The sequence below is a fragment of the Siniperca chuatsi genome, linkage group LG5 (genome assembly GCF_020085105.1).
Source record: "Siniperca chuatsi isolate FFG_IHB_CAS linkage group LG5, ASM2008510v1, whole genome shotgun sequence".
Classification (NCBI taxonomy): domain Eukaryota; kingdom Metazoa; phylum Chordata; class Actinopteri; order Centrarchiformes; family Sinipercidae; genus Siniperca; species Siniperca chuatsi.
The window spans coordinates 16,653,847-16,680,085 of record NC_058046.1 but is presented as its reverse complement, the minus strand read 5'-3'; the positions used below and the strand labels follow the sequence as shown (position 1 = coordinate 16,680,085).

General features: G+C 39.4%; 1 protein-coding gene across 2 annotated transcripts in view; it reads left to right on the top strand.

The window, feature by feature from the left end:
• Nucleotides 1-213: 213 nt before the first annotated feature.
• Nucleotides 214-26,239, top strand: part of LOC122876046 (ras GTPase-activating protein 1-like) — a 32,002-nt gene continuing 5,976 nt past the window's right edge. The window contains exons 1-17 of one of the 2 annotated variants that reach the window (XM_044195890.1): nt 214-1,491; nt 17,087-17,239; nt 19,168-19,303; nt 20,298-20,368; nt 21,122-21,239; nt 21,582-21,613; nt 22,370-22,422; nt 22,606-22,756; nt 22,931-23,009; nt 23,409-23,532; nt 23,686-23,842; nt 24,019-24,106; nt 24,485-24,565; nt 25,195-25,352; nt 25,512-25,588; nt 25,730-25,902; nt 26,010-26,169. In XM_044195890.1, coding sequence (XP_044051825.1) covers nt 947-1,491; nt 17,087-17,239; nt 19,168-19,303; nt 20,298-20,368; nt 21,122-21,239; nt 21,582-21,613; nt 22,370-22,422; nt 22,606-22,756; nt 22,931-23,009; nt 23,409-23,532; nt 23,686-23,842; nt 24,019-24,106; nt 24,485-24,565; nt 25,195-25,352; nt 25,512-25,588; nt 25,730-25,902; nt 26,010-26,169 — 2,356 coding nt within the window. In that variant the 5' untranslated portion in view covers nt 214-946. The remainder of the gene's footprint in view (nt 1,492-17,086; nt 17,240-19,167; nt 19,304-20,297; nt 20,369-21,121; nt 21,240-21,581; nt 21,614-22,369; nt 22,423-22,605; nt 22,757-22,930; nt 23,010-23,408; nt 23,533-23,685; nt 23,843-24,018; nt 24,107-24,484; nt 24,566-25,194; nt 25,353-25,511; nt 25,589-25,729; nt 25,903-26,009; nt 26,170-26,239) is intronic. The other variant, XM_044195891.1, reaches the window with a different exon arrangement.

The window sequence follows — 26,239 nt, the reverse complement described above, 5'->3', positions numbered from 1 at the left end:
TTGACAAACATCTGTGCTGCTTGTCTGATTACCTCCAGGTCTGTTTTCTGCAGTTGTGAACAAAAATGTCTGAAAAAAATCAATAAGAAGCTTAAGCAATGCATCTAGTTTAATATCAATTAGGATACAAGTCCCGTTTCTTAGAGTACTGATCGAAGATGTCATGGATTGAACCGGTGCAGCTCTGTGTTCACTTGGCTGTGTCTGCGTGCTCGGTGACTGGAGAGGAGTGGAAGAGGGAGGGGAGAAAGAGCAGCGCAGCAGCGAGCACGCCACAAGCCCTGAAATCCTGAAATAAAGGCGAACTTAGCTTGTATACGCAAGAATAATTTACTTTGGTTTACGACATGGTAGTTCGCATAGAACAACATACCGTTCCGGGGATTTAGGCGATAGGGCTGGGTCGTTTGTGGACTCTACTCGAGACGGCTGGAAACTCAGAACGAAAAAAAACAACAACAACACTGGAAAAAAGACGGGGGTTACACATAACAGTGACAATAAAACAACACTCCCCGACAAGTGGCCAGCCTGGTGTCGAAGGTGAAGTCCGAACAGAAAAAACTGGAAACATTGGTGAATTGATATTCTATTTGAGACATTTTAAATGACAGTTTTCAGATAGTGTTTCTGTGTGAACTTTATACTCAGGAAACAATGAAGACATAGCGAGCAAGAACTCATCAAGTGTCTCGAAGCTGCTAGCCATCCCGCTAGCGTTAGCTTGGCTATCTTGCAGCGAGCGAATGCGAAAGCTAACGCCCGCTAGTGCAGCCAAGTAAGCTAAGTTAGCTCGTCGGCTAACGTTAGCTTGCTAGCTAAACGCGTTTTTGAGAAACTTTTGGTGTTGTTTCCCCGGAGCCCAAACACTGAAGGAATTTTGTAAGAGCAGAGGGGAAGGGCAGGTTCCCTTCTGGACTTTCCCCCTCTACATATTTTCCTAAATATGATGGCTGCGGAGGTCAGCAGTGAGGATACGGGCTCGGTCACGACAGGGACAGGGGTGGCAGGCGGAGGAGGCCCGGAGACGGCCCCTTTCCCTTACTATCCCAAGTCGAGAGGAGTGCGTGTCACTGATTTGGGACAAGGACCAGCACCAACCCTTCACCAACATTTAAACATCTCTCCGGACTCACTTCCTGACATCAGTGTGATATATCCCATGTCTGGTGGGGATATGACCGGACCAGTGCTGTCCGCGACAGGGAGTGGCGGAGCAGGAGGTGGACATTCAATTTTCCAAGGAACAAGCTCAGGGACCGTGGGCGGCATTTGCTGCTCTCCCACCTCGGAGGGTCCAGCTAGTCGGATTTCACCCACATCAACAGGCCCGGATGGGCCCAGTGTCTTCCCCCCACTGCCACCACCTCCTCCTCCCCCTCCAGGCTGCGGGGGGCTCGGCGGCACTGTGGATGAAAACGACATGCAGGATGGACCGGAATACGAAGAAGAAGAGGTGGTGTTCCCCCTCTCTGCACCTCCCACGAACCAGTAAGTATACTACCAGTAAACATCAGATGTTGTTCATTGACACCTAGAAAGCAATTTCAAGCATCCTGTATTTTTCTTGAGTTCACTTCCTTTCTGCTGTCATGCCCTTGAGGTCTGAATTCATAGTCTCCTGCAGGTTCAATTGTGACTGGTGTCACTCACAACTATCAGTTATGATATACATTTACAGCCCACAATCATTACTCCATGTACTGTGGATTTGTATAATCGATAACCAAATCGTTACGGTCATGAAATAATCTCAATTTAATAACCTGTAACCTATTGTGTATATTTTTTACATTTACAACATGTTATACTTTTTGGAAGAATCAAAATTAGTCAGATGGAGTTGAATTAGTAGCAGAATATGCAATTTGTTGATACTTTGAGTCTTTGTTTTAACAGGCAAAGTCAAATTGTTGTTAGATCAAATTCTTACACCCCTATTAAAAATGAAGCTAACAGTACAGTAATGTGTGCATTTCATATTTTTACAATCAACAACATGAACCTTACAATGAGAAGTGATACATTTAGAGTAAATGTGCCAATTTTAAGCATTTTTCTTTATTGACTATCTTATTGTTGATTTTATTTATTATTTATCAATAATTGATCAAATATAGAAAGTCTATTGGGTGCACTGAAGTGCATCTTGTTTATCTACTAGTAGCTGTATTTATATAATAGACCAGCTATTTTTACAGCACAACCAAAGTGATTAGTAAGTATATAAATAATAAACACAAACACTGAATCAACAATGAATCAACAATGAATAAAGTAAAATAATGCCATCAAACAAAATTGCTTCTCCTGCTCCTTATCCTGTCTTATTCAATAAATAAATAAATAAAATAAAAATAATTCAACACAGTAAATGTGTGTAATTTACACATTATTTGGATTACATAGATTAGTGGAGACTAAAGATACAAGACACTTAAAACAAAGCCTAACTCAGTCTTGTATCAATAAAAAGCTGTAAAAATGCCTATCAGGTAGAAAAATGTTGCGTTGCTGTTGCGTTCTCCATAAGTCTTACTGGTTTTTGTTCAAGAATATGAGCATGTCCACCTAGTAGGGGGTTAATTGTGCAGTCTTTTCACTATAAAGAAATTGGCTGATCAGTTTCATAAGGGAAAACAATTGGCAGATCAGTTTTGCCATGAAGGAATGGTCATAGGAAGCAGCTGAAGTGAACTGGTTTAACTGGAGTTGCAGGTGACAAGCGCTTATACTTCACTCTGGGTGAGGTCAGTGCATGTTATCTAGGTAAGCAACATCTTTATCTGTGCGTTTCCTGTTGTATCAAAGACCAGTTGTGTCATGCCTGCGTCATGGCCTCTGATCACATTTGCTCACAACTGTATGGAGTTCAGCTTGAGTCAGGGTGCTGGAAACACCTGCATAGACCTGATATCAGGGGATGCTTAAATACTGCAATACTATTCAATTTGTTTTGACTGACTTGTGATTGGTACAGTGTCACACTGCAGCCCCATAAAACTTGTCACTGCAATAGTAACCTAAATATTTAAAGTGAAGTAATGTGCTCTTATAGCTACATGGGAAATAGAAATGAGTTAGAAGAAAAATCGAATGTTTCTGCTTTGCTGCACATTTGTCTACTAATGGCCAATTTACAGTCCTCTGACTTAATGGACATTATGTGTTAGAAATATAATATTTTGTTTGTGATTAAAGTGAAACAAGTGTAAAACAGGGTATTTGTAAACCTTATTTGATTGCAGCATTGAAAATGTGCCCTAAGCGTTGTATTTTAGAATCTCTAATTATAGGCATTTTATGAATTTATCAGGCATGCACACAAGCACATGTCCAAACCCGTGTGTGTGCTGGTGTTGTAATAACCTAAATACGGCCCTCCCATTTGTTACAGTCTCATTAGAGAACTGCTGAGCTTTGTCATTTCTGGCCCTCATACTGTAAGATATGGAAGTGACTGGGCCTGGAGTGTGGATTCAGCTCTTATTTTAGGAGCCACTCTATATCTCCCTGTCAGATTACAGAGGAAGGGGAAGGCCAGCATTTCACCAGTCTTGCCTGTACTGGTAATGAACAGCCCTAAATGGAATTAACTGCATTTGAATCCAAGTTCTTACATATAGTACTACTGTGAAAGTAGTAGTTTTGCCAAGGGAATACAGACTTCTTCATGGGTTTGCACTTGGATTCCAGTTTATCAACTTGCAGGGTTGCCAGTGAGGTAGTGGAACAGTTGTCACTTGTGCATGAATGGCATTGATTTTCTTTGGTCTTGCTTGTTTCACAATGAGAGACTTGTAGTCAAATGTTTCTCTGCCACATTCACTAACACATAACTTTACACGCTGGTTAGAGTCAAAATGAATCAACTCACTCTCTCACTCTAGCCAACTCTGAGATGCTTTACTCAACCGAGTTGTGCAAGGCAACATACACAACACAAGCCTTTCCTCTATTTTTGGTTTGTGGTTTTGGTGAATTGCTTGTAGTGGTGATGAATGCACAGGAAAGCTGGACCGCATTTCTTTAAAGTTTCTGGTTATTATTAGTCCACAAGTTCCCAATACATGTTGCATTTGACAGTATTTATCAAAATGAGGCCTATCCTTATGGCCTTTATGGACATTGAACTTTGTCTGCATCAAACTGAAGGATGTAGGCTAGCTCTGTAGAAGGATAGTGACAATAGTGAAATTCTGCTCCTATGATATACTGTATTTTTTCTTTCAATGCTTACATTTTTTAAATTAAATAGTTTGCTATGATCAGATAATTGTACCCAGCAAACATGTGGTTTAAAACATTGAGGTCAAATGCTGAAAGTACATATTTGTGTGTTGCTCCAGTGATGTTGATAGGTTTTCAATGTAGTGAGTCCTTGGGACCCACAGGTGGTCATTTGAGTGGGCCCCACGAAAATGTAATGGGTCCCCAATAAAATTTGTGTTTTTTGACAAATTGTAATGTTAAACTTGTGTTTAGGAATGGGTATCATTACAGTTATCTCTCTTATCGGTTCTTTTTCATTACTAAATTGCTTTTTAAAAAATATTAAAAAAGAATACATTCAGAAAAGGATTAGAATTTAATATTTTAAATATAACTAAAGGTTGTTTCTAGATAGTAATGTTTACAACAATAAACTCAATATTTCACTGTAAACAAATCTAAAATGTAAATAAAATAAATCATATTCCTGACAAAAAGTTTAGAAAGAATGAAGAACATAGACATCAGTCAGTATCAGTCCTTCCTCTGCTGCTGATGTGATTCACTGCCTGCAGGTAAGTTACCTGATAGAGGGAGGAGGGGCAGGTTTGTCTCAGCCAGCAGCTGAGTCTACATACAGACAGCTTTTGTTTTAGCTTGTTTGTAGCAATTTGCTATTAGCCGAGCTAGCGCGCTGTGCTTGTGTAAACATAGCGCCGGTGGATCAGACTGCCGACAGAGCAGATTAAATGAAAATGCGCAATGAGGCTGCAGCCTGATAATAAATTACACCAAGTTTTTTGACAGCAAGGTTTCTTTAGTTTATTTATATGATTTCAACACGTAGTGTTGCATTGTCTCCTGGACGTGTCGATAGTGAGTTTATTGCGTCCTTACAGATTGTAATGCGTCTGAGACACAGGACGTGTACCTAGCAACATCACTGCTGCTCATGAGAACACCTACCATTGGCAATATAAGCAAGGCTAGACACAGGCTCTCCTAAAAGCTAGGCACACAGCCTTCATTCACCTTCTTGTCTGGCAGTGGATGCTATAGGGTGGAAGTCATAAGGTGATGCCTTTGCCTTGAAATTAATACCCAGTTAAGGCGATGGTCTGTCCCTCCTTAAGAATGTGCTACTGATCCACTGTGATAGACAGGGCTGATATGTGGACCCTCTGTGAGGTTACTGGCTCATCTAGTGGTGCTGTCCTATAGATGATGCCTAACTTAATATACAAGGATTCGGGCAAAATGCATCACAATCATGGACATAGCTCAAGTTCTGGCCTGGAGGCAATAAACTGATATGGCCACATTTTATGGCAGAAAATCAACTTATCTTGTGTCACATTATGTATGTGAACATCCAATCTATGTGTAATACAAGACATGCATAAATTTTTTCGTCAAGGACTTTTTCCCCTACTGTGCCTATAATAGCATAGGGCAGAGGAAAATCTACCATTGGCAGCAATGGGTGTTACATTCACAGCTGACTACCCTGACTTCCCTGAATGATTCTGAATCTCACCCTGTCCCATCAGCTGTGTAGCTAGCTGTGTATACCTTCTATAATCGGGCTCCTAGACTGATCTTGTATTCCTTTTGAGTTATGTTAGCGACCTGCGAAGTGCATGTTGGAAGAGTGATGGTGGAAAACTTCCACACTGTTGGAAGTGGTCCCACTGTGTGTTGCACAGTGACTGTGAAAGCTAAACTTGGCACATTTGCAGAGCACGGCAGAGTGAAAATGTGAGAGAGAGAGAGAGAGAGAGAGAGAGAGAGAGAGGGAAACAGCAGTCACATTCATTCACACCGCTGTATAACAATGTGTCTTTCATAAACAATGACTGCAGTACTGCAATAAGAATTTCACACTGATGATAGCTTAACGAAGAGGCAAGAGTGAAGATGTCAGGTGGCGCTAACAGTGCGTGTTTCTGCTGCCACTAGAAACTCTCCAGCCCAGTGCCTGAGCTTAAACAAACAGCATGTTGGGAAACAAGTCGTTGATTTTGAGTTTCCACGAAGATTAGTGAGGATTTTAGGACATAAAGGGTTTCCCTGGCGAGGTGGTGGTAGGAGGAAGGAGAAAAGGGGGAAAGAAAAGTTGGATTTGAAGATCAGTGGCTGTGTGAATGAGTTTACCCGATTTAGCATTTGGCTGTGGAAACATCTCTGTAACTGCAGTGTTAATTGAGTACCCATACTACCTAATTGCCCTTTGTGTAGGGTGGCAGAGACAATGGGATTCTAAAATAGCACATGGATCATGTCACATAACTTAACTAGGTTATTCCCTGATGGAGATTGTTCCCACTAGCCAAAATGTTACAGCACTTTTATAACAAAGCAGGGTCTTATTAATGGGATTAGACCATTACACAGTTTTGATGACTGGTGAGCCCAGCAATTAGCATTAAGCCTGTAATTTCCTGTCGTACATTTTTGAAATTACTGTAGTACTCCTAGCTGGAAAGTTATATAGACTGTTGCAGCGTATATGAAACTGTGTTTGCACCTTTTTGCACAACTGTCCGCTCAGTCTCCCAACCATTACAGGGAAGGATGCACATGCGTACGGTTGGTTTACTAGACCCATTGATTGAAATACCAGTCCCACTTTTATTAGTGTAGGCTCTGTGCTGTGCATTGATAAGGCAAGGCCTATGGTTTCCACGCATTTTCAATGTGTTACACAATGTCCTGTCATGCCCTTCCAATACCCACACTGCCCTGCCTTTTCTCTCCTGCATCCTGTTTTCAAGACTTCTGAGCCGCTCATTGTGGCCTTAACACTATCCTCAGAAGCTTTTCAATTGTGTTTGACAATACCCAGGACTTTTGATTTGAATGACTTTTCACATTAGTTAGGTGTGCTGAATAATAAGTTGGGTACTTTGGATAGACAGTGTTACAGTGTCAGGTTAGGTACAGGCATGACTTACACAACAAGTATAATAAAGGTGTTTGTTTTAAGTGTTGTCATTGCATTGTTACTTGTACAAAAGAGCAGCCACATAACTGAAAGCTAGTGTTACACATTTCCATTTGTCTGTCTTGTGGATGTTTGTAAAAGTTACTCCACATTCAGTTGGACAAGAAATTCTGGTTTAAATTTAGCAGGAAGAGAATATTCTTAACTGGATGCCCCTGCTTGTAGAAATCAAAAGGACAGAAGGAATATTCTATGGGTAGATGACAGTGAACTATATCATCACTGATGTAATGATGTTATTTCAGAGAGGCTAATTCACAGCAGGAAAGCTGAGATGTCTTGCTGGGCATTAAAATGATGATGGTTGTTTAGCATTCAGACTGAGCAAGGCTAAAGATGTGTGGATAGCCCTTTCCCATGTCTCCATCTGTACAGACCGCCCCTGTGTGCTGTCACCCTCCTTTCCTGCCCTGACTGAGGTACACAAGCTGTGGCAATCCATCATGTGCAAAGGAAAACAAAACTAACTCACAGCTGTTGTCAGGCCTTCACAGCTCTCCACCTTTTATCTTTTCATTGTGGAAACTTGAGCCAACAAATATAAGTAAATGGTTATGGGATCACAATTTACATAGTTGTTTGGCTGGTTGGTTAGTGCATAAACCCATACAGGTTTTACATTAAAAGCTCTGCCGTTTGTTCATTTACTAAAAGAATGCTTGGTGTGGGGTTGAAACCAGTCTGAAATTTTGAGGGTGAGCAAGGTTCACGTCATCATGTGTTTTAATCTTTAATCATGGTTGAAGCCAGATGTATATAAAGTTCTCTATAAGGCCAGTAGAGGTCACAAGGTTGTGTGGTTTGTTTCCACTAATGCATGTCTGTGTATTCGAGTGTTCAGAGGCATCACATAAATATGTATTCATACAGTCGTCCATGTGTGTGCAGAGATGCCACTCCCTACCCTTGCTGTCCCACTGCTTCAAAAACCAATAGGCAGCGTGCTCATGATGCATGGCTTTATGAGAGAGAAAGAGGGAAGGGTAAGAGAAAGTCAGAGCAGGAAGAAGTGGGAGCAAAGACTACAGGGCTTCAGTGTGCCTCAGTCTCTGAAAGATCAACTTCTTCAAAACAGTGTCTAAAGGATAATGGAACCAGATATGATCCTCCAATTTTCCTTAAATTAGTTAGCACAACTAAATGCATGTGGGGTGTCAGTCTGCATCTCTGTTTTCTCCTGTTCATCTTACTTCCATGGATGTTGCTCATTGACCCTAGCGACGGGAGATGACTGTATCAGGGCGGCAGCAGGGTCACATCATCATGCCTTGTACGGATTTAGAGCTGCCTTTGCTCTGCTTTCCACGTTGGAGCTCACAGCTTTTGCCTGGCCAGCAACAGTATCAGAGAAGTGGGTGCACCTTGTGAGACCACGGGACACATGAGGGAGATGCAGCAGAGGGTAAACTTGGCGTAAGTGGGGCATCAAATCACTCTGCAACTCTAACCTTGCCTCCTTAACAATGGGCTGGTAGAAAGAGCTGACAACTCCTGCTTATCAACATTTTTTTATTTTAGGATTCCAATTTTATAATAGTTAAATATTGTTTGTTAAAAAGTAAAATCATGTGTGTAGTTCATTCATTTAATATTATCCAGGGGACTTTCATCTATGTGAAATCTTTCAGCTAACTGTGCTCATCTGACTTTTCACTTCGACTAAAACAGGAAATCTACTTCAGATCTTTTTGTGTCCTTGTCCTTTGTGTACTTTTGTCTAATCACATAATTCAGTGACCTGACACATGGAAGTCAGGAAAGGTCATATTACATGTTTTACTAAAATAGTAATATGTGATGTCCAGACAACCTAATGGAGTATAGTGGCTCTATTTAAGAATGTTAGTGGGGTGTTTACTGGGCATTACATTTGTGTTTAGAAAACATGTTGTACTCGGTACCCCCCCCCCATAGAAAGTAAGCAGCTCCCATGAGGTGCATTGCTAATGTATAGTGATTCAATGGTTCATTTCTTTTTGATACCGATGAGTGCTGACAGTATGTCTGTGGAGATGTTTGAGTACAGCTGCATCCATCAAGACAGAAGAAGATGAAGAAGAGAGACAGTAGCTGGAGAGAAAGAACTCAATGAGAGATAGACAGACTGACAGAGAGACAAGGTCCAACTCACTCAAGTCACAGTAACCTGTGTCTGTCCTTTTAGTCTTATTGCCCTTAGCAAACAGAGAAAAGACAAAAAAAAAAAAGTCAGATTTTTCTAGCATGTGGTAACAATAAAGCTGTACATAAAGTGGATGGGCACAAATAGTAGAATCTTTACTTACCTGAAAATCCCTAAAAAAAAAAAAAAATCCCCATAAAACTTCAAAATTTAAATATCAGCATATTATAGTATTTTAAAGAATGGATATCGTAGAAAGGGTTTCAGTCGTAGTCATCTGGACACTGTTTTCAGAATCAAGACGTTTCGGCTCCCATCCGGAAGTCATTCTCAATTGTGAAGAAATGGGACGGGAACTAGAAATTTAATCTACTCCTAAGCCCTGCCCTCAGGAAGGAATATACCTGAGTATCTGTTGATAGCTAGTTTCACCTGAAACTGACCTAATTGTTTCATGATGGCCCAGTAATCAGTAATCAGGCCTATTGTTTTCTGGCTGCACCTACCTCATCACTGTTAAGTACCTGATTAGCATATGATTGGCGTGACCAAGGTGCTAATACACTGTGATAGACTTTGGACAGATTGAATCTCAGACCACCATTTCTGTTCAAAGAGGGGTTCTCTTTTTTCACAAAAATGGCTTCCTTGACGCCCTGTTCAAACCAACTCTTCTCTCTACTTAGAATCTTCACCTTGCTGTCTTCAAATGTGTGGTTTACTGATTACTGGGCCATCATGAAACAATTAGGTCAGTTTCAGGTGGAACTAGCTATCAACATATACTCAGGTATATTCCTTCCTGAGGGCAGGGCTTATGTAACACAGAGTATCTTAAATTTCTAGTTCCCGTCCCATTTCTTCACAATTGAGAATGACTTCCCGATGGGAGCCGAAACGTCTTGATTCTGAAAAGTGTCCAGATGACTACGACTGAAACCCTTTCTACAATAGAACACTCCTGGATGAATGAGGGACTACATCGTCTTAAAGAATGGATAATGTACTTGTAAGTGCTTCAGCAATCCATTAAGTGAGGCTTATTTAATGGTCCTACCCAACATACTCTGGGTATCATTACTTTTTAAAAATAGTTACGCTTGAATGATTTTGGTCAGTATGCAGTGTCCTCATTTTGAGCACAACCGTAGCTTGTCATTGCTTCAACTTCTGTACTATTTTAGCAATAATTCCACCTTGGGATGACACACTATGCCCCAGAGAATTTAAATATCATATATATAATATATTTTCCCATAGCATATAGACTGAGGTTTTTTTTACTCAGATCGATGTTGTCATTTTCTTAACCCATTTATAAGTCATTGCCTAATTCATCCTATGGGGAGTATACAACATGCTTATGCTGATACTGCTGTCTAAAATACCCTAATCATGAGTTGAGTGCACATTAATGACCCAAACAATGCGAGCAGCATATGCTGTTTAGGTTAGAGTTTATTTGCCACATTTATATTGCTGTATAAAAATGTCTGTATGCAACAGCCCTTGCCCACTTAATTAAAATGATCAATTACATACATGCATGATATGCACTCACATATTTTCTTTTCTGCAGTCACTGCAGCTACAGCACAAAACAGTTGTGTTCCATTTGACTTCCAAAATAAAACAACTTCATTAAAGAATTGTAGAATTAAATAGATATATTCATCCAAGTAAAGTATTTAACATTAATTTGTGCTTCTCTCTTTCTCAGGAAAAGTCTTATCATATTGTATTCTGCAAAATATTAACTTTAACAAATTTGGTCATCTTTGTGCAGTTTCTTTTGGACAATTGTAGATTGATTTTGTAACTTAAGTATCTCTCAGAACAGTTGGAAGCAGAAAACTATTGTGTTCCCACTGTGTGCTTCCTGTGGCTTCATGGTGCCACAGGTTGTTCTTTCCAAATCAAAAGCTATAAACTGTGAGAGAACCACAGTGAGGGTTTATTTGGCTCAACACTACATGCATAATCTACAAACAGAATGTCATTCCTGTCCTGTCAGAGCTCTTGTAATGGAATATTTTAAGGCATTCAGCCTTAAAATATAGCCAGAAGGATTGTGTACACAATAAATCATGCTGCTATGCTTGCTGGAGCCTAAGCCCTATATTTTGGCCTCATGCCCAAGCTTACTAGGCTTGGGCATGTTCGATTTCAGCAGTGCGCAGAAATATTGTTCTTGACAGCATGACACAATTAGCTGAACTATGCATATAGCTTAACCTAGTAACTCGTATGCTCACAGGAACAGCTGAAAGGATTGTCACTTGTCCCATTATGACGTGACTAAATTGGTGTCCTGTGTGAAAGTAAGGTTCAGGATCATTAACAGTTATTGTAGTTGTGACTTGGTGTACTAGTGTAGAAAGCACTGTCATTTGCCATGCTTGTGAGTTGACACAATACCATGCATTAAGATCTGTGCACACTCAATATCTATCAGTTTGCATTAGTTAAGCCTGTTTTAGTTTACCGTGGGAGAACTGTATGCAGAGACATAAATGCCTTATCCTGAGTTGAGCTTCGGTAAAGGAGAGAACCAGGACGTCACTGTGCTGCTTGCTGTTCATGTACTGACATGACAGCTTAAGCTGATAGTAGCACTGTATCCTATCACTGCTGTCATGGCTTATGCTCATAGTCTGTTTATCATAACACCCTTCCTGCCTGGTTTACCCACTCACATCCCATGTCATTATGGACAGTGTAATTTAAGAATTGAACATTATAGCTCATATACATGAAGCTACAAGAAACGAAATGCCCTTTTCCAAATCTATAGATTGGTGCGATGTACAGTGCACACAATATAAAATACTTGTTAAAACACCACATTTTATTCTGACCCTTTCCTTAAGGTGCAGACACCATGATGTTAGGGGTGTCTGTGTTAGATGTGCAGAAAACTAAATCAGCAGGCTACATAATGGTGCAGATGACCTCAAGGCACTGTATAAGTCCACATGGCTGTGGTTGCTACGGCAACAAAGAAAACATTTAGTACAGCAGTGAAGTAACAGAGGAATACAACAGCTATAAAATGTTTGTTTTTGTGCGATGAACAGCAGCTCAAACTCAAAATGCATCAAAGCAACCTCTCCCAACATGTAACTCAGTGAAAAGTTTTTGTGCTGAATGTTGATTATTACTGGATTAAAATACACCTGAGAAACAAGACTGGTTTATGCACTTTATGCACCTGCTTGATTTAACAATCCAATTAATAGCATAACAAGGTCTGTATTTCACTCTTTGTGTATTTGAGTATTTCAGTAATTAAGCAATGCCAACATGCTGTTTATTGTTACATGTCTTTCCAAAGCCAAACATGGTAGGTGATGAACCGATATATTATCTCTGCCGTTTAACAGTTAATTTGATAATTCACCTGTTGCTGAGCTCCACAAAACACCAACAGTAAAGCTCCTCTGCATCCTGCACTAAAACAAAGCAGTGTTTTGTAGTTGGGTTAAATACATAATGCAAACCAATATTGTTTTTCATCCACACTTGGAATAAGTTGCTTGTTCACAATGTACAGAGGTCAACAAGTCCCCATTCTATCAACTGTACCTAGTTAGTTAGTCAGTCATATGTAAAAGGCAAAATTCAGAGAAGAACAGTATTCCATATTTGAAAACTTCAGGTCTGTGTTGAAACATTTATGAACCAAGCATTTTAAAGTTGAGAAAGCTAAACTAGAGAAGCAGCAGGTGAGCAAAACAGTTATGATGACATTTCTAGGAGTTGATTGTAAGGCCACCAGTATCATTAATTAGATATTCTCAATTTGGAGTTTCCCCTACCTTCAACATTAAGTCAGTGGTATAATTGTGGGGTGGTAATCAGGTCTATTTAATGACTTTCTGTTAGAAACCTTTTACACATTCAGCCTAATTGTAATGACATTCTAGTTTACTTGTTCCTGTTTTCTAATCTAGGGTACAAGATTATGAATCATTTTTGTTAATGTCACCACCACGTTCGATCCTAGTTTGATTAGGCCTAGTTCTTGTTTAAAGCAAGAACCTATTTCTTGGTAGAGAAAACATCATCTTTTGGTAGTGACCCGTGGGTTTAGGCTTGCTAAATAACTTGAGACTGGTTACCAGTCAGTTTCTGATTTCTCTTTTTTTTAATTTTTTTTTTTACTATTTTTATACATCTTTATGATTTAACATTTAGTTATTTTTTAGACATCTGGGTTAGATGGCTGGGAAGACAAGTAAAAAGTTTTCAGAGTCAGAATCCAAAAATGAAAATGCAGAAGTACTAAAGTGACAGGGTTGTTGCAAAAACAATGGTCAAAGATATTTTAGACCTCTGCCTTCTAATCTAAAGTTCCCACCAGTCTTGCACTTCAAAACCTTAATAAATGTACTAAAGTTAACACGCAAATGTTAGACTTGGTGTGACTTGGTTGGACCATGTGTGGTGGATAGCGCTTTCTGTTTTATAGTAAACGGCATATGTTACTATTTTTATACTTTCGCCTGCAACTCTGAACAGAATTGGTTAGCTCAGTGTTTTTCAACCTTTTTTGAGCCAAGGTACATTTTTTTAATTGAAAAAAATCACAAGGCACACCTCCAACCGAAAATGTTAAAAAAATTAAACTCTGTAGCCTATATTAACAATATACAGTCATTCTTATCAGTGCCTTGAATAGGAATCAAATAAACACAAAGAAAAAAGTCTTTTATGATCTTTCATATTTCTTCTTTCAAATAAAAAGTTAAATTAACAATATACAGTAATTTTCCACGGCACACCTGACGATCTCTCACGGCACACTAGTGTACCGCGCAGCACAGTGGTTAAAAAACACTGGGTTAGCTGATGCAGTTCTTGGAAATTTGTACCACAGTCTAACCCACAGCAGCAGGCTGTCTGGCAGCACGACGATGCAAGTTTATCAGTTTGATTCAACATTTTGCTACATTAGTATAGCCTCCCTCTATAAACTTGCATGACTTAAGCCAAATAAGTTTCTAATATATTATTGTCAAAACAGTAGACTGAGCCACAATCTTCCTGGAGTAAGGCTAGGAACCACCATTCGTGACAGTTTAATTGGGTTAACAGTTAGTACAATGATGAAACAAATAATAGAAAAACAGTTTGGTGAAACAGTTTATATGATTGCATCATAATTCTACTGTATTTCACGTTGTAAATGGTTACGTCATATCTTAAAATGTGATACGGTAGTGTTTACTTCGTAATGCTTTTCAAGAATAAAACGCTGAATTTTTTGTAAAAAAAAAAAAAAAAAAAAAAGGGAAAAGAGGCTGTGACACAGGATTAATGAGCGCCGGAATCCGACGTCTAGGGCAGAATACCGAGTTATAACGGACCTGTCTGATGTGTGTAGAGGTGTGTGGGGTTATTGTGTAGCAGCCAGGTGTCCTTCGCATGTAATTTAATCAATGTAAACACACCATTACACACAGCCGTCCAGCGCGTCATGGCACTGCGCTCCGGTGCTGCATATCTCCAATCGGAGGCTGCAGATTTATCAACATGTGTGCTCTGCTGCCTCCAGACAGCCGCAGGGATTTAATTATCTGAAGGATTTACTTTTCATACAAGCAGCTGTGGCTAACAGATACTGAAAGAATCACCTATTTTAATTTCAATCAATTCGATCAATGCAAACTGCTTTACCGGTTTCTGCTTTAACCACATCAAAAGTTATTTTTGAATCATGATTTAAACCCATTTACTGGCTGGACAGTGTTTTATTAAAATAGTTTTTACATTTTAATCATTATTGCCTTATTTCTGCACATATGCTCCCAAGTATTTAGCTTGCGGTTGTTGACAAAATCATTGAAGTGGCAGCTGAGTGACGCAACAGAAACAGATGTGGTTCTGAAATGTCTATTTTCTACCAAAATGCCAACAACTTGCTTTTTGCTGCCTCATTTGAATGATCCTCCCACCTGTTTGTGGAAAATACCAAACTGTCTGGGAGCTGCTTGCGCTGGCCATTGCACCACCACGAAAATAGGGCCCTATGTGTTCAGGTGTGTATGGATAACTACTTGTTAACTAGTTGTTTAGAATGGCTTAAAGCAATGAAAACAGTAACTGGCCCTCACATTGTTTTTTGTATCTTATTGTGTCTAGTTTTGACTAGAATGTTTTTGTAGACGTTGTGGTTCGGGTAATTTGTTTCTGAGACCCAGGGTCTTGAGTGGTGTGTGTATGTGTTAGTGGGGGCATAAACTACTTAAATCATATTGTGCTGTAATAATTGGAACCTAGCTAGATTGGCTTGTAGGATGGTGTGCCCAGCTCTGTTTCTGCCTTCTTTCACAGTGATCTATCTTTCCCTCTTCACTGTTCTATTTCCCTTCAGTGTTATTTCCCCCAGCTTTCCCAGCCCCTCAAGGGCTTGGACCTATTCATCAACTGCTCTCAATCGCCCTCTTCAATTCTCTTATCACCCAAATTTCCCCAAAGCCCCCTCATGGACACTTAACTCTCCCTCTCTTCTTCAGAAAGCCTTCTCCAGCTTACTCCATGATAGCAGACGTTGTCGTGTTTTCTATACACGTAGAGACCTCTACTTGCCTAAACCAGATGGGAGCCTTTAGGTCTCCTGTGAAAAGAGCTACTGCAGCACCTCATTCGTCTTCTCACCGCTGGATGTTTTTCCAGTCACTGCCCTCCATTCTGAGAGGCACCAGTGGCCTAAATTTGGAAACGCATGTTAATTTTTTACCCCAGCTGGCATGGACCTGTCAAGTTCAGCCTCACCTGCTGAAATTTTAACCAGTGTTGTTCTTAAGGCTTCTGTTTAATTCAGAAAGCAGCGAGACTAATGGTAAGCTGGAAACTAGAAAAAAAAGAGCTTTTGGATTTAAGCTTTTGCGTGCCGTCCCCTTTCCATTTGTTTTAGAATACATGACCTGCTCATTCTGTCTTGGTTGTACTCATGAAAGTAGGTAGCAAAATGTATTAAAGCTTCATATCTAATATTGATTTCATTATTAATTAGTCTATCAGTCATTTTTTGACACGCATTTCCAGAACTGAAGAAGCTCTATGCTCTCAAGGTTAAGGTGGAAATGTATTAAGTAGAACACATGACATCGGGTAACCTGATGAAGGTGATTGTTTGATGTGTTGAAGTCACTATTATGATTCAAGTTTTGCATTTCACAAATATGATTTGTGATTGCAGCCCTGTACAATTTTTATTTCTGGTTATTTTCTAAAACTTGATTGTGAAAAACTCAAAAGAATTCAGTGTTGTTCTATATTATTAGAAAGATGTTTGATAACAGAGGCACTGTGTCTTCAAAGTGTTCAAAGTGTTATGTGGTAGGCCCAATATTTCTGATTAATTAACATATCTTACTTGCTTGTTTCTGGAGTCTGTTGGCCTCTGAAAACAATAAATCACATCCTTCTCCCATTATGTTTACCTCATTGTTGGTTGTTTTGCCACAATTCTTGTATTAGTTGTAAGTGGTCTCTTTTATTTTTATTTTCATATTGTGTATTGTAATAAATATTGTTATAGCATGATGTATGGAATATTTTTTAACGTGTTAACATTTTCAGCCATTGTGCACATACATTAAATCAATCAAGCAGTTGAATTTATGACTTGTCACAAAAACATTTCATGGCTATACATTAAGATGCCATTTGTGTAGGCTTACATATATAGCTGTATAACTGTCTACCCTTCTAATTATTTCCTCCTTGTCTGTCTTTCTCAGGTGGTACCATGGCAAGCTAGACCGAACCATTGCTGAGGAGCGGCTGCGCCAGGCCCGGACCCCTGGCAGCTACCTCATCAGGGAGAGTGACCGCCGGCCCGGTTCCTTTGTCCTGTCTTTTCTCAGTATGACCAACGTGGTCAACCATTTCAGGTATGACACAGAACATGCAACAAGCAGAAATAACTTAATCTCAGTGATAGGCCCAGTCTGAATCTGCAGCAAGAGCCCACTTAAATGCCTTTGCATTGGGATTTTTGCATTGACAAATTTAGGTGAAGTAGTAGTAGTAGTTATTAGTAGTTATAGTAGTTATTTTGAAGTAGCTACTTTCAGAGATGTATCATATATACCTGACCTGACTTGGCCTACACAGTGCTGACAAAATCTTTGTACAATGAACTATTTTTTATCCATTGCTGCAATAATTTACTGGCAAACCAAAATGGTCCCAAACAGGGGATTTACATGAAATAGGAGGGTCCTCGAGGTCTTTGTGTTTACCATACCAATTATAGAAGCTAGATAGACTTCGCTAACCTGTCTAGCATAGTATTGCTAAAACCCTACAAGTGAAACAGCTTTGTGGCTGGAATAGTTAGAATAGTTTGGTGCAACATGAAATCTTGCACCTCTGTCTATAGAGTCCTGTTAGTAGGTGAAATAGAACATAATGTGGCATCCCACAATAAACAGGCAGCATGCAAGTAGAATATAAGGATAGGGGAACTACAGAAGTTATTCATTACCTGCTAACCAAAAGGGCAGAAAGCCAGAGACACTGCAGTGAAAGATCAACCGCATAGATGAGTCGATACTGAAGTGAGAATGTTTAGGTTTGAAAAGTGGTTTCTGGTGACTTGTCATCATGCCATTGCATTACTTCAGCCTATTTGTGTCAAAGTCATTTAAAGAGACAGAAGTTTGAGAAAAATGTTTTTTTTATAATGCATATCAACATGCATGCTTAGATGTCTGCTGAAACCCATGACTCTGTGTGTAATGCAGAACACTTTTCTTTCATGCAGTGTGTGTGGGTAAAAAAAGAAGACAGCACGAATGTCTAGCAGCAATACTTTGGGGGTATTTTACAACCTTACAGTCAATAAAACAAGACAGATTAGGCATTACAGTATGTCCTCCCCCTCAGTGGATATGTTATATTCAGTATGAGGATATATTAACCCAGCAGTTCACACATAAAGGCCATTGTGCTGATTTTGGTAGCACTCTTCCACCTCTTTTCTCAAGCACACTGCACCCTCATTGCTCAAGCAATTTAGGTTTTTCTCTTACTTAAGTTTGTTTTCTTTTTGATGCACCTGTAAGTAAACCTGTAAGTAAAATAGAATCTGTGCATTTTCTAGTATTTCCTGTAACTACTCTACTGCTCTTGTTTCTCCAGAAAATGCACTTTTCTAATTAAGTAACAATGACATCATCTCCTTCACTCACATTGATTTAATGTGGACCCATGATGTCATTGATGCCGGAAGGAAGGAGCCCTTCTGTAAGGGAATTATGAACATAAGGTTAATTGCATGACACCTATGCATCAAAAGGTCGATGTCCTTAGATTGTGCATGCAGCAAATGAGTAATAGCACAAGTGCGCTTATTATAAACCCGCAAACAGAGATCCACTCAACTGATGAGCAGAGAATTAGGATTAGTGACTCTGCAATGGGATATGGTTCAGAGCAGTACTTTTATCACACCATTGATTTTCAGGTTTTTAATCTGACTCACAAATTATGAATATCATGGTCTTGATTGGTGGATTCAACAGGGCAGCCTCTATCTCTCTCTTTCTCTCACTGTCTGAAATCTTCTCTAGATAGATATTTACTCTTTTCTGGTGTTTAGAATTGGTACAGCTGTTAAGTCATAGTCAATATAAGCTATGTTTCATCTGCAGTGTAGGAGCACTGGTGAAAAACAATGTTGATGCAGTCCAGATAAATAATTTTACTGTCAAATGAATAAAAGTTGAACATTTTCTATTGCCTTCACTGCACAGCGATTAGTCTGTATTTAAAAGGAACTGTGCTGTCTTTATCAATGTTGTGTTTCTCTCGACAGGATAATCGCCATGTGTGGGGACTATTACATTGGTGGGCGGCGGTTCTCTTCTCTATCAGACCTGATTGGTTACTACAGCTATGTGTCTTGCTTGCTAAAAGGAGAGAAACTGCTATCGCCAGTGGCGCCCCCAGAGGTGAGACTGACTCCATGGCTGGGAGTATATAGTAGATTCCAAAATACTACGTTTTAGGTCAATTCCAGTATATTTAAAATTTTGCAGCATTCCCCTACAATTTTACATTATTCTAATCTCTTTCCATTGCTTGTATGACATGACATTACTTGATATTTGCTTTTCTCCCCTGTCACTTGTTTTTCAAAATAAATATTGAAATACACCTTGTCTAAAAATTATGAGGCACTCCCAGTAGGTTAAGGGTGTCTGATTTCAGCTGAAATTGTGTAATATTACATTTTCTCTTTCTGTTTCACTTTAAAGACTATACATAATGTAAGCATCTTGTTGGTTTTTCTGTTGGCTTGACTGGGTTGGGACTGACAGATGACATGTCATTAATGTGGTTTGCTTCTTTGAAAATAGAAATCAAAATTTGATTGATTTGGCAGCTTCTTGTTTTCAGTAATAGATAACCCTGACTTAGTGAATTAGTTGTCTCTTATGTTGTTTTGGAGTGGAATAGGAAAGAAATCTGCCCAGAAATCTAGCAAAACTGAATTAAAACCTTTTTAAATATTTCAAATGCATGCACAAACTGTGACAATCAACAGTAAGGTATGCAAAATCAAACCGCATATCCTGAAATGTTGTCCAGTAAAAATAAATGTTGTGAAATGAGTGGAACAAATGTACCTTTTTGAGTTAACTTGAAGTCAACCATGATTCCTTAATTCAGCCACTTGCTCAATGTACAAGGGAGTATTTTTTACATCTTACTTTTCCCCTTGTTCTTTTGCCTTCAGGCAGTATTCAGAACTGTTTAAGGCAAAGCTCAAGCTAATGCTAATTACCCTTTTCAGCTGAGTGTGATATCTCCCAGAGGGAGTTGTAGTGGAATACTTGATATTGTGGAATAATTAGGGGATTTAACATGGATGTGGGTTTGGAAGGTCAAGGCTAAGAATGTTTAAGATGTGTAAGAGTTTTTATTGTGTGCATGTTTCCACAGCCCGTAGAAGACAGGAGGAGAGTCAGGGCCATACTTCCATACACCAAAGTGCCAGATACTGATGAGATCAGGTAAGTTTTATATCTGTACAAAAGAGACTTGTCTTGTCTTAGACTTGTAATATAACATTTTCATATCCAACCAGTCAATTTGTTAAAAGTACTTACATAAGTATGATCCACAATCTTTGAGACACAGACAAGCACTGATTATTTCCCCGACTTAAAAATATAGTATTTGACTGTACTGCTCCCAAAGAGCAGCCTAGTTTCCCTTTTGATATTTTTGGCATGTCACAGGCCTGCTCTTCCCCTCACAGCAGCCTGGAAAGCACATCATCTGACTTGTTAATGAAAAACAGTCTTGTCCCTGTCATTAAGCTGCAGTAGGCACACTTACTGATGATCCCAGCTATTCCTGATTTCCTAAATCTGATAAACATCTGTCTGAAGTTAACCCTGAGTCTGCCAGCGAGCCACAGGCTTAACTGAGTAGATAGACATGCAATATTCACATCAAATGTTATGAGTCAGAGGAGACACCTGCTGGTAATGCTTTGGTATTATAATCAACACTAAATAAATAGACGGACACTTAACAGATTCTTCAGCAGGAGTATTCAAGTTATAGATCTGCTGTTCGCAAATGTCCTTTACATCATCAAGATGAGAATGCCCCGACGGAGCAACAGTGTGACAGAGAGAGATGGTGTGATATTATAACTACCTATGCATAGTCTATTTTTGTCTTTTTCATACAATTTGCTCAATGTGTTAATGTTATCCCTTTCTCTTAATGTCCATTTTAACTCACTGCATCTTCAGCTTCCTGAAAGGGGACATGTTTATTGTTCACAATGAACTGGATGATGGCTGGATGTGGGTGACCAATCTTCGCACAGAGGAGCAGGGCCTCATTGTGGAGGATCTGGTGGCGGAGGTGGTAAGTACAGCACAAGATTAAACGGCTATATACATTTTTTTTTTTTTTAGAAGATGTGTATCAAAACATCAAGACATCAACATCAAAAAGAAAATTATATGGAATAAAGACTAAATTAATAGTGGCATCTGCACAAACTCAGTGTAGTGTGGATCAAAATAAACCAATGTGTGGTGACTACAATATATCATACCAAAGTGGCGTCAGCATAGCAGCCAGGGTTGGGATGTAATATATGAATATACAACATAACAGACGTTAAAAATAGACATCACAAAGACTGCAGTCATTGACCCATCCGAGTTGGTGTCTTGACAGATTTCTGTTTCTGATATTTTTCAGGGGCGGGAAGAGGATCCACATGAGGGAAAAGCGTAAGTTGTATTGCACTGAACTCACTTTTTTTAGTGTCCAATATCAGATCACTGGGAACATTTCAAAGCAGGATGTAAAAGTTCACATGCATACTTTTCTCATTAGTTACGATTCTCTATGATGCAGTGAGTTAATACTCAACTTTTTCTTGTGAAAGTGCCGGTTTCCTTTATACTTTCAGACAACATATTACAGGATAATATCACCCTGTTCAGCCTCATTGTTTGCCTCCATTCACTCAACCTAGTTTGCTTTGTCCTTTAGGATATGAGTTATGTTTTTATATTTTCTTTAACAAACAGAATAGCATGAGAGCACATTGTATACAGTATGAGACATTATTATCTCCTCACCTATCATGTTCTTCAACTTTGACAAGTCTTTTAAGTTTGACTGAGTTAGTGACTACCTGAAAAAAACAACTTGAGCATGCCAATTGCCCATGGGCCCCTGTGAGAGGATAGAAGTTATAAATTAAATGATGATATTTAAGCGTTTCTTTCTTTTAGTGCCTTTGTAGAATACATAGAATATAAAGGGCATGTTTGATATGTTTGTAGACACTGGTAATTAATTTTGGGAACATCAGATTTACTCAAATGAATTAGCCCAACAGCGGTGGCAGTAATGTAAGTCTGTGTTGAGTGATGATGTTGCTGTAGTAGATTCTACTGAATGTCTGCATTTTGTTGATCGAGCTGATTTTATTGTCTGCACCTCTTTCTTCTGTTGCTCATGTTCGATCTCCTGAACAGCTGGTATCACGGAAAGATCACTAAGCAAGAGGCCTACAACCTGCTAATGACAGGTGCCATTCCTGTTTGCCTTTCATTAGGCAATTATTAATCACTTGTGACATTATCATACATTCTTTTTGTAGAAATAAGTTGTGAACATCAAAGTCCATTTATTAACATATGCTGCTGAGCATGCACTAAAACCTTTCTTTTTCTCCCTCGCTTAGATTAATTTGTTCCTTCTCATTTCATAGTTGGCCAGGTGTGCAGTTTTCTAGTCCGACCATCAGACAACACACCTGGGGACTACTCCCTCTTTTTTCGTACCAATGAAAGCATCCAAAGGTTTAAGATCTCCCCCACCCCCAACAATCAGTTCATGATGGGGGGGAGGTACTACAACAGGTATGTCTGGCAATGCACCAACCTTCAGCGGTCGTTACATCAGAATAATAAAAAGAAATGCTAATGATATGCTAATTGTAGCATTTTTGAAGTTGTAGCTAGCCTGTATTGTGTGTTTTGACTTGCAGTTACTGATGTGCTGCATCTTGTTTGCTCTCTCTCTCTCACTGGCAGTGTTGATGACATTATTGACCATTATAAGAAAGAGCAGATTGTCGAGGGCTACAACCTGAAAGAGCCTGTTTCAGTACAGGTAGGTACAGCTGTATACTAGCATTATTGAGCCTGTTTGAGATCATAGTTTTTACTTAATTGGATGCCATTTGACAATTTAAGGGGTTTGAAAAGACTTAAATGCTCACATTGCTCATACCCTTACTGCCATGCAAAGTATCCACATATTGATGTCAGCATTTAGCAGTTTGGACAAAGAGGAAAAACTGGAGCAAATGCTGAGTGCCAGTTTCACTGAACTGTAAATTTACTATTGTATCAGACATTTTCATGTTTGTTTTCTTCAAAATCTGCAACATTTCTCTGGGGCAACGGATATAGCACTTAATTTATTGTATTGTAAGCTGGTCCATTTAAGGGAAGTGATTTTGCCTTTGTGGTTGTGTGATGGTTTGATTTGTTTTTGTATTTACTGTAGCACCAGGAACAAGTTCTACCTGATACTGTGGATGGGAGAGAAATTTATAACACTATCAGACGAAAAACAAAAGACGCTTTCTACAAAAACATTGTCAAGAAAGGCTACCTCCTGTTCAACAAAGGTATATATAACATCTGTCTTGTATAGCATTTTTAATAAAGATTTTCAGTAGCCCCTTGTAATATCGTGAATATTATCTCAGTCTTTTCTTGTGGTCAGGTCAGTCAGGATCTACCATTCTAATAAACTTTACTTTGGTTCCTCTCACCTTCAGGCAAAGGCAAACGATGGAAGAACCTTTACTTCATCCTGGAGGGTAACGATGCCCAGCTCATCTACTTTGAGAGTGAGAAGAGAGCCACCAAACCCAAAGGCCTGATCGACCTAAGTGTGTGCTCCGTGTATGGTGTGCATGACAGTCTGTTTGGCAGGTGAGATGTGAAAGTATTATTCTTCGTGGTCTTATTTAGTAAAGTTGGTAGGAAGTGCTGTCACTCAGCTCTGAATGATCAGTTGCCCAGACACCTCATGAAAGAAATTTCTTTTAAATTATGTAGCATATAGTAAAACGTGATTTAAAATCGTCTTTTCTATTTAACTTTTTCAGGCCAAACTGTTTCCAGATTGTTGTCCAGCACTTTAGTGAGGAACAATACATATTCTACTTTGCGGGGGAGGCTCCAGAGCATGCACAGGTAATAAGAGGGCTATCACCGTCACTAATAAATGTCTCATCACACATGCACATCTATTTTCCAGATGCTGAGTCCAAAATGCTATAACTGTGTGCTCTGTCTTGAAAATGACTCGCACCGCTGTGAACTTCTCCTGTTATTTATAAAAAGAAAATATGTTTCCAGCCCAAACTGGTTCTTCATCAGATACAGAGGATCGCTGGATAGTTAGGAACAGAGGTAATCAGGACCTCTGTATGTGACGAAGAGCCAGTTGTTTTATTTTTCATGAAGCAAAGTACAAAAAGTGTGGACAGTTTACAGTGTTGCGAGTTCTTACAGACAGAGCCCATAACAACTGTGTTTTACAAATGTTCTGACGATGTTCTGTTTTTTCAGGATTGGATGAAATGCCTTCAAACTTTCTGCAGTAACTTAAGGAAAACCACTCAGCCAACCTCCAACAAGAGGCTTAGACAGGTACATATACAATCAGCCAGCGTGTGTTCATGTAGGCAAAGTAAAGCAGTAGGTGATCAAATCCAACAAGCCGGTAAAAAGGTATTTATCACTCAGGTGTAAGACGACCAGCAATGACTAATTGCAACTTTTGGTAGTTTGAGAGGTCCCATGTTCAATATCTGAAACAGCTAAGTGCATGTATTAAAAATACACACACACACAAAAGACTTAATTTACCTTTTATCCTGGCTGACTTGACACACATTGAGCAAGTTCATTGCACTTCCACTATAAGACAAGTCAATCTTGTTGACATAATTACACCATTCCCACACTTAGCTTGACTCAATTTTTTGTTTTGAAGGCTTCATGCCTGGCAATCCCTTAAATAAGTTTTGTAAGTAATTAAAGCTTTATTTGTGTAGCACTTTTTAAAACACAGTTACAAAGTCGCAATCACCTTTTTTTTTTTTGAGTTTGGAGTGAGGGATTGTTTTACTATTAAAGGCAATTAATAAGGCCTATGATAGTTTATGTGGTCTATATGTGGCTTATTAAACAAATGAGTAACGATTAGCATTTCTTAGGTAAATATATGCATATGCATTTGTGTGCTAAATCCTTTAATTATTTTTTTTTTCTCTTAGGTGAGCAGCCTGGTGCTGTATGTGGAGGAGGCCCACAAGCTGCCGGTGAAGTATTTCACCAACCCCTACTGTAACATCTACCTGAACAGCGTCCAGGTGGCTAAGACGCACCCTAGGGAGGGACAGAACCCCGTCTTCACTGAGGAGTTCATCTTTGAGTGAGTCTGTCACATATCTGAATCCTCCCTTGGATTCTCCTGTTTTTTTCCTCCCTCTTTGTTTTATCCTCCTCACGTTCCCAACAACCCATCCTGCTTAGAATTAATAACATTTTCTCTACTTTACAGAATTACAAAATGTATTATCTGTTGTTTCAGTGACTTGTCAAGTGAAATCAACAGATTTGAAATCAGCCTGAGCAACAAAACAAAAAAAAGCAAAGAAAGTGACATTTGTAAGTACATCTGTACATTTTTAAACAACTTTAACCCGTAAGTCTCCGCATAGACCTTATCTATTTTTGTTTAATTTCACAACTCACATCTCTCCCACCTTTTCTTTCTGTCTTCATCCACATCTCACGCCTCCCTCTCAGTGTTCATGCGTTGTCAGTTGAACCGTCTGCAGAAGGGCCAGATGATTGATGAGTGGTTCCCTCTCAGCTCCCACGTGCCTCTGAAGGGCATCGAGCCGGGCTCCTTACGTGTACGAGCCCGCTACTCCATGGAGAAGATCATGCCCGAAGAGGAGTACAGTGAGTTCAAAGAGGTCTGTTCCACTGAAAAGTGGTTTTGATTGTAATGTCCATTAAATGTCTGCTGCTCAGTAATTCATTGAGAGAGACATTGATATAATTTGTTGTGTGTCCTCTGCAGATGATCTTGCAGAAAGAGTTCCATGTCATCTATGCTCTGGCCCATGTGTGTGGTCAGGACCGCACCTTATTGGCAAGCCTCCTTCTGCGGATCTTCAGACACGAGAAGGCTGAAGCCCCTCTACTCAGGACACTCAATGACAGAGAGATTAACATGGAGGGTAAGGAAGCAAGCAATAATAAACCAAACGGAAAGCATTGCTGAATTAATGGATCGGCATACCTTTTACC